At 36.3% G+C, this 14372-nt stretch overlaps 1 protein-coding gene across 1 annotated transcript in view; it reads right to left on the minus strand.

Moving 5' to 3' along the window:
• Positions 1 to 1199: 1199 nt before the first annotated feature.
• The window catches only part of LOC116500003 (transient receptor potential cation channel subfamily V member 5-like), a 29619-nt gene continuing 16446 nt past the window's right edge, over positions 1200 to 14372 (minus strand). The window contains exons 6-15 of the mRNA XM_032204895.1: positions 14079 to 14254; positions 13084 to 13230; positions 7450 to 7662; positions 7065 to 7151; positions 5833 to 5909; positions 5354 to 5519; positions 5024 to 5090; positions 4151 to 4419; positions 2998 to 3104; positions 1200 to 1473 (exon numbers count right to left, since the gene is read on the minus strand). Of these exons, the coding sequence (XP_032060786.1) occupies positions 1200 to 1473; positions 2998 to 3104; positions 4151 to 4419; positions 5024 to 5090; positions 5354 to 5519; positions 5833 to 5909; positions 7065 to 7151; positions 7450 to 7662; positions 13084 to 13230; positions 14079 to 14254 (1583 nt within the window). The remainder of the gene's footprint in view (positions 1474 to 2997; positions 3105 to 4150; positions 4420 to 5023; positions 5091 to 5353; positions 5520 to 5832; positions 5910 to 7064; positions 7152 to 7449; positions 7663 to 13083; positions 13231 to 14078; positions 14255 to 14372) is intronic.

Consider the following 14372-nt stretch of genomic DNA (forward strand, 5'->3'; position numbering starts at 1 on the left):
CATGTGTGTGTGAGAACACCAGTTTCTGAACTCCTTTCACAATAGCTCTTATCTGTCTATCCAAAATTTCTTCTTCATTTCATTCACTGATATATTGTAATTCACTACTACGACTGAATTCAGTGGCTCAGTAGTAAGTCAAAGCACTATGGTCCAGAACCCTACTCTTCCAAGGAAAGGAAAAGCAAGCTTCAGCTCACTTTGGGGCTTGATAACACACTGCTGAAAGGCACCTAACCAGGTCTAGAACAGGATAGAATAGAATAGTTCAGTTGGTAGGGACCTTCAGAGATCATCTCATTATATCTGCTCAATAGGAAACAAAATCCCACTTCAGATCTTTCAGGATCCTTCCAAGAACAGAAATCACTTCTTTCTTAAAAAAAAAAAAAAAAAAAAAAAAAAAAAAAAACACAGCTTAAAGTGCATTCCTATGTTGAAAAAAAAAATAAATAAATAAAATAAAATAAAAAATGAAAATCATAAACCAGAGGAGTCCTACTACGATAGCAATGTTGAAAATGCAGCTAGAATGCAGCTCTCTGAAGAGTTTGCCATTCTTCAGAAGGCAAAATCTGTGCAGGCCTGAATAGTAGGCCGATTGAATAGTTACAGGCCTTCTAATCATCACAGTGTCAGAAACTACCTTCATTCTTGAGATTAGTTACAGATGTTTTTTTGTTGTTTTGTTTTCCATTTCTGTACTAAATCATAAAACAGTACTTCAGTCAGGTGTATTTGCAATGAGAGCTCTGGGATATTGTGAGGGATATTGTAAGACTGGAGGGAGAGATTATACTAAATGTTATACTCTGGGAGAGGTCTTACTGTTTGTCTCTTTGTAAATAGTTGAAATCCCAGTGCTGGCTTCTATTGCTCATTTCTCTAGGTTATTACAAAGAATTGCAAACAACCACAGGCCCTAGATCAACAAGCCCACCACCTTGGTGCAAATATTAGTGCAACAACAGAGACACCTAAAAGGTAGAAGAGAAAAGACTGCATTTGTATATCATAGCATAGTCACCATGAACTATTCACAATGCACAAGCAGAGTTCTTCATGGCTGTTGAATTTGTAGCATGCTTGAGTGTGTATGAACAGCTGGAGGAGACAACTGCTGTGGCAAATGAGATTTATGTTGTGGAATGGAAAAATAAAAACAATTTTTAAAAAAGGAACAAAAAAAAAAGAGAGGTTTAGACATCATATACCTCTTCCTCCATGGCATGATTGACCTCTCCATGAATTGAGTGGAAGGTGTTGCGCCTCAGGATTTCCCAGCCACTGTGAGAATTCATCCTTGATGTGCTCCGTGACAATGACAGAGCAGGCAGTTCCTTCTTGTACAAGACGTTACTGTCGATTTCCATTTTTTCTGGACCTTTGTCACAGTTATCCCTATCATGAGCCTTAAACGCTTCTGTGTACCGCATCATCTTGTGTTTGTTGGGATCAACCCTGTCTTCTACTCTGTGAGAGGATAAAAAACATAAACAGAGTTAAGTACAATTGTGCCAACAAAATGATGAGGCAGGCCTCTTCCAGATATATGCTTACAGACCCAGCCACCCCAAAAACATCTACACAGAAACAGGAAAATGATTAATAGGCATAGCTCTTTTAGTTTTCTTCTCTCTTTAACATGTGCTTTCATAAAATTACCCTCACCGTCTCAGTTATTACCAGCACAATAATCTCCTTTCTAGGCTTTCATTCGTGACACTGAATTCAGTACTCTTATCCATTTTTATTTTCTGTCCTTTACTTTGTTACCTAGTCATGATTTGCCTTTTCCATTTTGACAGCTGTAAGCAACTGACCACTTGACTCCATCTCCAGATCCTTTTTTTATACAAATATATTAATCTATTTCCTTTGTCATTGTCTTTCCTTCTTTGATACTTGTTAAGCTCAGGATGTCATTTATCCTTTACTGAACTTTGATTTATCTGTTCCACTTCCACCAACCCTTCTCTGCTTTACTTATAACTTGGACATACTGTCCCTATATACATGGGGACATGTGAATACAATATACTTACATGTAATATATATACCATATACAAAGACCATGCATGTAATTTGACAGAACTACATGTAGATCATACTAACACTCCTTTCTTTTTGCATCGCATGAAGAATTGCTGCTGGTATATTGCTCTTGCAAAGTGATATTCTGCACCTTGCAATTAAAGCCTTTATTGTTAACACCAGATTTCTCTGTTCTGCCCAGTAAACCTGAAAATCCACAAGGCTCACTACTCTGCTGAAACCTGAAGAAAGTCCTGTTTCATACAGCCACCACTCCCCCTTCTGGCTTTATCAGCAAAAGATGAAGCCCTGGGAAAGGATGCATGACCAATGTTTATTCTTTTCTCAAGCTGGTAGAAATGTTGAGTAAAATCAGAAATGATGAACAATCTTTTGTTATTTAGATTATAGACAGTTTGCCTGTTATTTCAGGGCTTAAATGGAAATCCGGACCCGAGACTTTGTCACCAGATGCAGTCCTTGCTAAGTATATTATAGTTACCAGGTTCACACCAGAAAGAAAGCTTATCTTTAATTATTCTTGTCCTATTTTTCAGTCATCTGAATTGCAGTTCATTTCTGCTGAACACCAAATTGATTGCTTCTGCCTCTGCTGTTTCATGCATCCAATGAATAAGGACAGATAACCAAAGCATAACAGTACTGTTTTGTTGTAATCATTATAAAGAGTTTGAAAAAAAAATCAGGCCTGATGACATGCAGTTTCTGAAGTATGTCTACAGGGATTATTGGATAGCACTAATTCATGCAAGGAATTGCACAACAGAACTTTCTGAGGGGAACACTGCTTGTCTCCAATAGACATAAAATGGACTGGGATCTGTATTCTAGAAGAAAAGGACTATAAACACTCCTCTCCAGGCACTTGGAATGGCTCTTTTTTAGTATCCATGCATTGAATGCTTCTTCTGGGATCCTTATGTGCACTAGAAGAAAACTCACCTGAGATACCATCGGTCCCCTAGCCCATATTCCCGGCCACAGATCCCGGAGCGAGGCCAGAGACACCGTGGCAATTTCCGTTCCAGCATGACAGTAGTAGCAACAACCTTTAAAAATAACAAAACAAACAAAACAATAACTAAGATGACTTAAAAAGGAAAAAAAAATCACTCTCTCTTTTTAAATTATCAGCTTTATGAGTACTGAGCAGATGAAGGAAAAACAGAGAACCAGTACTCTTTATTATAGGACAATTCACAATTTTAGATCTAACTGTGCCATGATTTGAGGAAACAATGGTGCTTTTCAAACATTGTTAAACTTGTTTGCTTTTACACTTTGTGGCAACATGTAGGATAATTAATTTGCAACCTAGATAAGAGTAAAATGTTTATATCAGCCTTAACCATTTTCAGAACCTAGTACCCTTAACACTCAACTACAGTTAACTCTTTGACTTGTGTTTTCTTTCATAAAAATAGTAGGAAATGGTTTTCCTCTTGAGCAGCTATATACTTGATCTGGTTTAATTCATCAAAAGGCAGCATTATCCTTAGCCTCTTCAGCAAGTCAAACCAACTTCTCTTAATGGATCTAAAGACATAACCTACCTACCTGTAACCATTAGCCTTCATTGTATTTCTCTCCCAGTCAATCTCTATATTATTTAACTCTCAGTTACATGGGAATGTGATTTGTAAGAAAGAGGCAACATCAATTCAATTTAAGAAGAGATTGATTCCATGCTTAGTGAAGAAACAGATAGGGAGACACAAGATGGACAAGAAAGGCTGGATGAGGTTTTTTCTGTTATGTAAAACAAGGTACAAATATTACTATAACAGAAATATACTGGAAGGTAGCTTCACATGGGAAGATCTGCAGACGAGTGGTCTTGCACTCAGAAAGTTCATACTGATAAAAGGGATGGAAGACATTTGGGGGCTGATGTACAGAAGCTGTTAGATAGAATTAAAGGGACATGGCTTATTGAGACATGAGAAGTCCGCAAACAAAGTGAAGACCTGGGAAAGGTTTTAAATTACCTCTCTCTTTGCAGGGACAGTAAAGTAAGTAATTGCACTGTCTAGCACATTTTTTCTGGACAAATTTTCCCCATTTTTATTCAGAGAAACCCCCCTACCTAGATTACCTGGGCTCTCCAGAGTTCATCCCGCTCATGGGCCACTCTCCAGTGGGTGTCACCCATCATGGCAATTAGCAAGTTGAGCATAAGGAGGGTGGCAATGATGGCAAAGGAAAAATATACGACACTGTACATAAAAGGCAGGTCCACATCATAGTTTGCAGGGCCATCAATTATAGTGAGAAACAGCTCAAAGGTGGTGAACAAGGACATGGGATAGTTATAGAATTGCCCAAGGTTTTCAGGGTTCTCTGTCTGGAAGATGATGTAAAAAGCTAAAGTAGACCAAGGAGAAAAAAAAAAAAAATAAGGATATAGTTTTAAAATGTGAATAACATTCCAAGAGCAACAACAGGGTCCTATAACAAAAACTGACAACACTAGGTGTTCTGGGAAAGAGCTACATATATTTCTATGTAAGTGCACACTATGCAGCATAACAATGGCAAATCCCTGACTAGAATCACTGGTCACCATTTAAAAATTACTCTGAATTACTCTATTTATCTGCTCTCAAAATGCCTTAAAAATATCAATCTTTTCTTCTTCATGGATAGAAGAAAGCTATGTATGTTAATCCCATTTTCCAAACATAAATACCACAAATGCAATGTGTTTTTAAACTTTGACTTACATATATGTGGATTTATCTGGGTTGTCCTAATTTATACTATCCTGGAAAGAGCAAGAGTTGAAAACCAAACAGAAATCAGTGTTGGGAAAGAGACCGTACTCAAAGAAACAGGAACTATACATCATCACCACCTTTGCCAGATAACTAAGGGGGTGACCAGAGAATAATCCAAAATCCACTGCACTTAATTCTTATCAAAGAATTTGTGAGGGTAACATAACACTGTTTTCCTTTTGTAGACTCACCTGATGCAAAGCCTAGTATCACCACAGCCATGAGCCAACAAAAGCGCATAAGATCTCCAAATATCATCTGTAGAGCAAAGATAGAGCCGCCATAAGGCTCAGCTGTTTCACCAAGTTACCATGCAATCCCATGTAAACCATTTCCAAAGACCATAAGTGTATTAAAGGAAGCTTCTCCACTACAGAGAAGCAAAACTCCCAAATGCTTCATGCAGACTTTACAATTGGCATTAATGCAAGTCCAGAGGGAGAAAAAATATTCTTTCAGATCTCCCTGTCTGCAGAGAGGTGCTAAGATGTACACAATGAGTACATATTTGTTTCTTATACCTTTTGGATCATGATGGTAAAGGGTCCAAGCATCTGGAAGCCTCGTGCGAAGTACATGACATTGCACCATCCTAGTACCAGGGCAAAGGACATGGGCACCACCTCACCAGTAGTGCTGGTGAGACGCATTACCATGGTTACCAGAATCATACAAGCATATGTGATACTGCAAAGGAAGAGGAGAGTGAAAATATTTCGGTAAATAATTTTTACCCTTGCTTATCTTTTCTTGCCAAAAATTCCAAGACAGGCACATACAGCTATAAGTTCATAAGCAGAAACCAGTCGGCATGCTCAAATCTACCTGTACACTCACCTGGCTTCTTATACACAGTAAGAGAAAGAAATCAAGAGAAACAATACTTTAAGAGAATGGAGAAGGTTGCTCATCTGGCAGAAGACTGGAGGAGTGGAGGTAGGAGGTGCAGGAGGGAATGAGAAACAGTAAGTTTATTGAACTTAAAAGGTGGTGTACTTACACAATTATGTGGAAAGGCCCTCCTAGGATGGTTTGTCCAAAGTATTTCGCTGCTCCAACTCTAAGGATATCTGGGATCTAAGAATGACATCCTATTGACTTTAGGACTTAGATTCTGTTATACTATTAAACATAATGGTAACCATCAATTTTAAAAGGGTCTTGGAGCCAGCGGTATCTGCTTTGTTTACTGCTTCACAGTTTGACTGAAAATTTACTTTAAAAACAGAATGAATTAATCAGATGCCCTTCTGAATAAGGCAGATACTGCTCTTTTCTTGGAAAACCTGAGAATGCTTGGGCAGATTGAGAGACTTTGCTATGAAGATCACCATGCTGTGATCTCGAAGTTCTTGTGGACTACTGAGAAGAGACCAGATCTGCTGAGCCTCAGAAAAGACAAAAAAAAAACAACAACAACAACAAAAAAAAAAAAACTTGTAAACTCAGAGGAGCTTGGTATTTTTCAGACTCACTGTGTTACTTGTAGGGGAGCCATAGAGTCCTGTCCAAGCATGGAAATAAGTACCTGTCCTTCTGGAACATATATGAGCAGAGAGAAATCGTTCTCTTTTCCTTTTTCAATGGGGTTTGTAAACTCCATTTTATTTCAGTTCTCCCTGAGATCATCATTTGAGCTTTCTCTATATAACAGTTTCATATTCTAATAAAATTATGTGTTTGTCATATGCTTCATTTTAAAAACTTCATCTCTTTTTTAATTTTAAAATCACAATTCTGAAAATCATGGTAAGATTACCTAGACATGGCCTCTGCAGAACCCTGTTTGAGTAAGGCTCCTTTTATAGGCTCAAGTAGTCACTGATCTCCAGTTAAATATAGACTTTCCTATGTAACCACAGGAATCACTTTACCCAGCATCCCCAAATACGTAAGTACAAAAAGTCTCTAAGAATCTCATGTAACAGCTGGGATTCATCTGGAACTGCAGATGATGCTAATGGGATCTCTGGCATTACCCTGCAGATAGTATCTGATAGCAACCAGTCCATCTAATTACTCCTTCTGTACCTGGAGTTTTACTAGTAATCTCTCACCATCTGTTTCACCTAATAGATTTTGTTGACAGTGTCAACTGCCATAGATGTATATTGAAGCATTTAGACTTATTGAATAATCCTTACCAAGTTTTGAGGACAAACTCCTGTTTGTCCAGTAGGTAAAATCTGCCTAGATTAAGTTCAAAACTGCAGAGCTCACTGTTTCTCTTACCTCAAGGATCAAAATTACTACAGCTCCAATCACTGTGATCAGCTCCCCCACCAACCTCAACTCATCCTCATATGTTATATATGATTCCTGAAAGGAAAAAAGGAGTGAGAAGAAATTAAAATAGATGGCAGGAAAAGAAGGCCTAATGTTAGTGTAAGAAATGTGACTAAGCCTTACAAGACCACAGGAACCATCCCAGGCCAAACAACAGAGAACAGACCATACCCAGAGTTCCTCATCGATGAAGGTCAGCTGATGGCAAGAGAAAAGGAGAACAGCTGCAAAAGCTGGGGACTGGGGAATACTTCGACTTTCCAGTTAAGTAGGTGATTATTGGAATTGCCCAATGCTGCCTGTGGGGCCCTGACTACTACTGACACAGTACCTGCAGCATTTTCTGGACATAGATTGTATTGTCTCTACTGCTTGTTTTGTTGCCTGTTCGGGCTTTCAGTGGCCGGTAGACACAGCACATAGTGAAGCAGACCATGTAGAGGACATAGAATAAAGCCAGGAAACAGAAATAGGGCCGTCCATACATATTCCACTTCAGGCTCACCAGCTCCTTCACAGGTGTTAGGTCTAAGATCTGGCGTGCCTGAGAAAGATACAAAGAAGGAATTATTCACTGTGAGGGTATTTGTTTATGAGCAACATTCACAGTTTCCAGGGTGTATGTTAACAAGTTGTTCTTACCTACGCTATTCAGATTTAGGAAGCCATTTACTTTTTTTTTTTTTTATTTCCCAAAAAATGGGAACGCTCAAGTGAGTTTGTATTTCTTCAGTTTACCAGCAGAATTTTGGAAATGTAAAAAAGTATATCTTTCAGAGAACAGATTTTGAGCACCAATGGAAATAACAAGAAAAGTATGTTAGACTTGAATACATTTTCCATATCTGTAGACCTGGTTCCACATAAACACTTGAGACAGACCTATGATCTAGGTCCATGAATGTGGATATATGAATCTGTGTTATAGAAATTAAAAGGTATTATTTAAAATAGAATTTGATAGCGACCTTTATGAAAGATCCCATTACCTTTTACAAGGATATCCATAGAGAATAAGATACAAATACAGAACGGTTGGGCTAACTTTACAGTGTCAGAAAGTTTACAAAACCTGTGAAGATGTATTTGAATATACATGTATATTTCAATGCATTATCTTTCACTGTAACTGGAATACTTTTTGAAAAATATTTTGTGTTAAGCAAGACAGCACAATGCAATTCACACCAGGCTCTCCTCTGTTTAAAATATACAACATTATTACAACACAGAATTGAAAATAGAATATTTTAAATTCTATTTCCAGCTATGGAAAAGAAGCTTCTAAGCATCTTGTACAATTCACTTAGATGTTTTTCTCTGAATTGGATTTATTTTTTATTTTATTTTATTTTATGTTCCAACAGCTAAATCTATCAACTTGAAATTGTGGAAATTCTGTATCTCTAGGAAACATCAAAAGGTCCTATAGATCATTAATGCTCTTTTAAAAACTCTGACATTTTAAAAATCTCTGACATTACCTAGGCAACTAAGGGGACTTCAGAAAGATTTTGAAGGTTCATTTATTTTTGTCTGAATACAGACTATTAATGGCCTGGATTTTCAAGTTTTCATCATTCAACTACGATGATAAAAACTGAAGTATATCCCCAGTGGGACTACTGTTAAAAAACACACAACAAAACACACACACAAACACACAAACCCTACAGTCTCTTTCAGCTTACTTCCTTTAGACTGTTTATATCATATTCAAAGTTTTGGCCTTTCTTTTTAAAGTATCAGTGGTGCAGCTCTGGTATATTTAGAAGACTGTGTACTTCCAGGAGTAAATAGAAGCTTCAGAGAGCATCTTACACAATAGGAAAAATGGCACTATTACATAGTTTACAGTTGTGCTTCTGTCAAAGATCTATATATTTTCGTACATACTGTGCAGCTGAGAAAATTTAGAAAAATAAAAGCTTCTACAAAAAGTTAGAGGAGTGGAGTTATAAACACTGGAGTGAAAAATCTCCTACTATACAATTTACAAAACTAACAGGAAGAATCCAGAAATTTTCTGAAGTGCCCTCATGGTTGATCTGGTATGTTTACACACATACATATAAAGGGCAAAGAAAATACAGGGAGATGTTATTAAAAAAAAAAAAAATCACCATTTTTCTCTGTTAAGCATTGCTAACTTACACCTCTGGATGAATCCATTGATTTGCTACACTAGCAATTATTAAACATGGAAAGATCAAAGTTACTCCACTTTTTATAACTGTTTCCCTAAGACAAGATGAAATTGTGGCCTCATTGTTAAGGAAATATCATTCTTCCCAGGAATGGTGTGTCAATCTTTCTTCAAATGCTCTAGGTTAAAAAAAGACTTAAGACTGAAGAATTTTACATGGGAAAAATATGTCTCCTGAGCATATGTACATGTATATATATTTATATATATAAACGCATATATTCAAGATGGGATGAATCTAGGCTAACTGTGTTTCTTTACCTTAATTTTTCCAGTGTGAACACATAATACTGTGTAAAAAAAAAAAAAAAAAAAAAAAAAAAATCACTCAAAAGCTCATCCAAAACTAGATGTTCTGTTTAGAAAACTACTCTGTGAAGAATGAATGAACCAAGTGGGAAATCAAGTTATATTTTTGTATGCAATACGCTACTGGAACACATTCTACATTGTACTGACAAGAGCACTATACTGACATGAATAAAATGGAAGAGATAATATTAGGGTCATTAAAAAAAAAAAAAAAAAAAAAAAAGAAAGAAAAAAAAAAGCTCTATGATTCTTTAGTAGCCATAAATTACATAGAGTCCCACTGAAAGGAAATAAGTATAAGAGAAGTGGCAAATGTTATTTGCAGAGTGGATGGATGATGACGGTTCAGGTTATCATTTTTATGGCCTCCAAAATCTGCAGTAGTTGAAGAGCCAGATCTCTACTTTATATAATAAAATAAGTTGCCTTAAATATTTTCAAAAGAAATTATTATTTTTCATTCAATTTTAAGCTGTATTATTTTCAAGTTAAAGAAAGGCATTTTGTCTATTGGAGCCTGCAACCCCAGAAAATGTATTCTTCTGTCACCTCATTACAGCTGCTTAGGGTACCTTCCCAATCTGCAAGATATTAGTATATCTGAGCTGAATTTGTATTTATACTGGTTTCCTATAACTGAAGTGCTAACCTGCAGTCCTTCATCCGTCTTCCCGTTGTGTGTATTTTCTGTTGATCTCAACACTGATGGAAATATTCAAGAACTAGAAACAGGACTACAGCTGGTATGTTTGTGTTGCGATTTAGTCTGGCAGACAGCTAAATGCCACACAGCTGTTTGCTCCCCAGGGACTGATGGGGAGCAGATTTAGAATAAATAAATAAATAAATAAATAAATAAATAAACAAACAAATAAATAAATTCATGGTTTGGGATAAAGACAGCTTAACAGAAAAGGGGAAAAATAAGTAAAAGAAAAGTAAAGCATACAGAACACAAGTGATGTAAAACAATGCACTCGCTCACCAACAGCTGACTGATGCCCAGCCAGTGCCTGAGCAAGAGTAACCCCCTCTCCCAGTTTTATTGTTTAGTGTGACATCATGTGGTATGAAATATACCTTTAGTCAATTTGGGTCAGCTGTTCTGGTTGCTTTCCCTTCCAGTTTCTTGTACACCGCCAGCCTCCTCACCAGCAAGGCAGTATAAGTCAAAGAGTCCTTGACTTAGTGCAAGCATTGCTCAGCAACAACTAAAACATTGGTGTGTTAACAACATTATTTTCACCGTAAATTCAAAACACAGTACCATACCAGCTACAGTGAAGAAAATTCACTTTATCCCAGTCAAAATCAGAACATTATGAAGGATGAAACTTTGCTTTGTAAGTCAAGGGGCTCAGTCTACTTCAAGACAACCAGTGTTATTTCATTTGCAGTTCGTCTGCCTATGAAAAGGGAAGAATTTGACTGGCTATTCTTATAGAACGTATGTAGGGAATGTAGGGTTTGCAAGAACAGTAAGCTACTTTTCCAGTAATCCTTGTTGAGTTTGCTAGCTGAGAACCAAATAGTCAACAAGGACTTTTCTGTAGAAAGGAGACAAAGACATATATATAATTCACTGAAAAATACCCCATTTCTGACAGATCCTTGAAGATAAAACAAAAGACTAACAACTAAAGTTTCTGATAAACTTAAAAAATGTTTTTGATATGTATGCAAACAAAGAACTAAGGAAAGCAGACTATTCCCATTAGTACAGTAATACGGGTATTTTTTTTCTCAGATTATTTAGGATAAAAAAATAAGAACTTCTTTTTCAAATGTGATTAGTACTTGTCTAAAGCTTCATAGCTTATATAAAATTATAACATTTTAGGTTTCTGAATTATGAACTGGGTGGTACTTAATCGAATCATCTATATCAAATCTTAAATTTCTGATAAAAGATTGACACTTAGAGCATAAGTAGGACTTATGCTAATGAAATTGATCCATACAACTAAATTCTTCTAGACCTACTTCTTCTTGTACCATTTAGAGGACTGCTGCAATGAGCAAGAAGGAGATATAAGTCAAGAAGTCCAGAGAAGATGGGAAATATTTTGGGCCAAAGGTATACAAAATACAGAAAAGAATTCCAAGCTATACATGCAAAAATTGCAGCTACTCATGTTTAAGAGCATTTTGGAAAACAAAGAAGTCTGATGGTTTCTGGGGACACCTTACCCTCTGAAACTGAGAATGTTGGATCTGCATTTACTATGTGTTCTGGAAAAAAAAAAAAAAAAAAAAAAAAAAAAAAAAAAAACAACAACAACAACAAAAAAAAACAGATGCACAATATTCTTTGGTTTTTTTTTTTTTTTTTTTTTTTAGGGTTATGGCTTAGCCTTCTGGATGACTTCTAAAGTTGTTTTGTTTTATGACATGGACTGCTTTCCTCTGAATTTCCATATGTATCACCATACATAGTAGCTCAGAGGATTTTTAAACATAAACAAATGAGAATTTCATGAACTTCCTCCTCATAGTACAAAGCTTTCCAATAGCTGAAACTTTTGTTACAGAAGTTTAACTTAATTTTTTATAAAGTGAGATAATATATGATTGAGAGCATTGCACTAAAACATTTATTTAATAGCTCAAGTGTCTTCTGATTCATCTCTGATTCAGCAGAGATAAAATGCCCACTTTGTTTTGTGTCATAACCTGGATAAGCAATGCCATTAAATGAAGAAAACAATAATGAGCGTTTTTAAAATGTGTTCCAATTTAGGATTTTTGAACATAGTTTGCCTCACAGGAATGTTGTGAGAGTTAATCAGTATCACTGCTACAGAAACTACTTGCTAGAGCTACTCTAGAGCTACTTGTTATTTATATCTTTAAGGCTGGGAAAAGAGAGAGAACCTTCACTGAATCACATTTCCTGTAGCTTGCTAATATGAAATTCTTTCAATCATCTGCAAGCTCCACATCTCAGAAAAAAAAAAAAAAAAAAAAAAAAAAAAAAAGTTAAAACTTGAAATATAAGCACATAATTAAAAAGCTGCTATATTTCATATATTGCCTGAAATATACAGTACAAAGTCCTTGCCCTGTGGATCAAAGAATCATAGAATCATTCAGGTTGGAAAAGACCTCTTTAAATCATCTAGTCCAGCCTTTGACATAGTACTGACAAGTCCACTAATAAACCATGCTACTAAGTTCTACATCTACATGTTTCTTGAAGACCTCCAGGGATGGTGACTCAACCACTTCCCTGGGCAGCCTGTTCCAATGCCACACAACCCTTTCAGTAAAGAAATTTCTTCTAATTTTCAACCTACACCTCCCCTGGAGCAATTTGAGGCTTGTTTTCCCCTTGTGTCATCACTTGGTGCTTGGGATAATATGGAAGAGTATGAGTCTTCAAACTCATTCTTCTCGTTTTATAATCACCATGGTATGCACATAGAAAGCATTTTGTGCCCACAGTACCTCTCTCTTCTTGGTTGAGACAATGAGCTCAAGAAAGGACTGATCTTCAGCCCAGGAGTCAATCTCTGTGAGATCATATAACACAGTGGTCAAGGGTCCAAAGGACCAGAGATTGTGCTTCCGCTTTTGCATGAGGTATTGAAACATCTGGGGAGATAAGAAGTGGGGTGAAGATATCAGAAGATTTCCAGTAAGTATTTGTTCTTATTGCATATACACTGAAGTGTGTAAAAGCTATATATTACAAAATATTTTCCTTGAACTTTGTTATTGTGGTTCTTACAGCTCTCTGAGACAATTATACCTTCCAGCAGGTTAGGAAAGGGAAGAACTTCAGTCTCCCATTTGATTATCAGCTCATGTTCAAACTGCTGAAGTTATTTGACACATTAATGTCTCCAAAGTATAGATTTCATGTGTTGATTAGGAAAAAAAAATAAATCCTTTTATACTTTTCTACAGGTTGTCAGGAAAGAGGTATGGAAAGGGATACTGTCTTTTGTGGATCTACAGAAGCAACACTGACCATCTTCATCTTTTTGTTAAAGGGAAAGATGAGAGTTTGTATTTAATATTGAGATCTTATCTCCAAATAAGTGTCTGTAGATATCTGGAGAACTTCTCTTTGCATTACATTTAGGGTAACAAAATATTGACAACAAAAACAACTTCAGTCAGACTTTTAAAATATGGCTGGAGGTGGATATTTCTGTTAATAGTTATTTAACTGAAATGCTTCAAAACTTAGATCAAAAGATCTATTATATAACCATTAGTTTATTTCATTAGGATGAAGAAATTTCTTATACAGGTTATCTGGTCTTACATAAGATTTCCAGGGGAAATAAATAAATAAATAAATAAAAGGACTTGTTTTGTATCTTCTACCCACTAACAGTATGCAGAAACTCCTGTACTCTGTGTAATATTATTTTAAGTTCTCCGTTTCTGAATAAAATCTTTATAATAGAAGCAACTGCATCATACAAACTCACCACAGTGTTGCCCTCAACTCCAGCCAGTTTGAATGGAGTAAGCCCCTCATTGTTAGGAATCAATTCAAGTGATCCTGGTCCTTCCTTGTTCCTGTCATAGGAAAGTATCAGGCTGTACATGTGGCAGGCAAATGTCTTATTAGGCTGGAGAACCAAGATGTGAAGAACAGTGTTACCTGTGAAGGAAGCAGAACAGATAAAATACATTAAATAGCCCAAACCTGTGAAAAGACTGGCAATAGACTGATGCTATTAACAATGGCTTTCATTTTCCTCACAACCCTCATCCCAAAT

The sequence above is a fragment of the Aythya fuligula genome, chromosome 1 (assembly GCF_009819795.1).
Source record: "Aythya fuligula isolate bAytFul2 chromosome 1, bAytFul2.pri, whole genome shotgun sequence".
Classification (NCBI taxonomy): Eukaryota; Metazoa; Chordata; class Aves; order Anseriformes; family Anatidae; genus Aythya; species Aythya fuligula.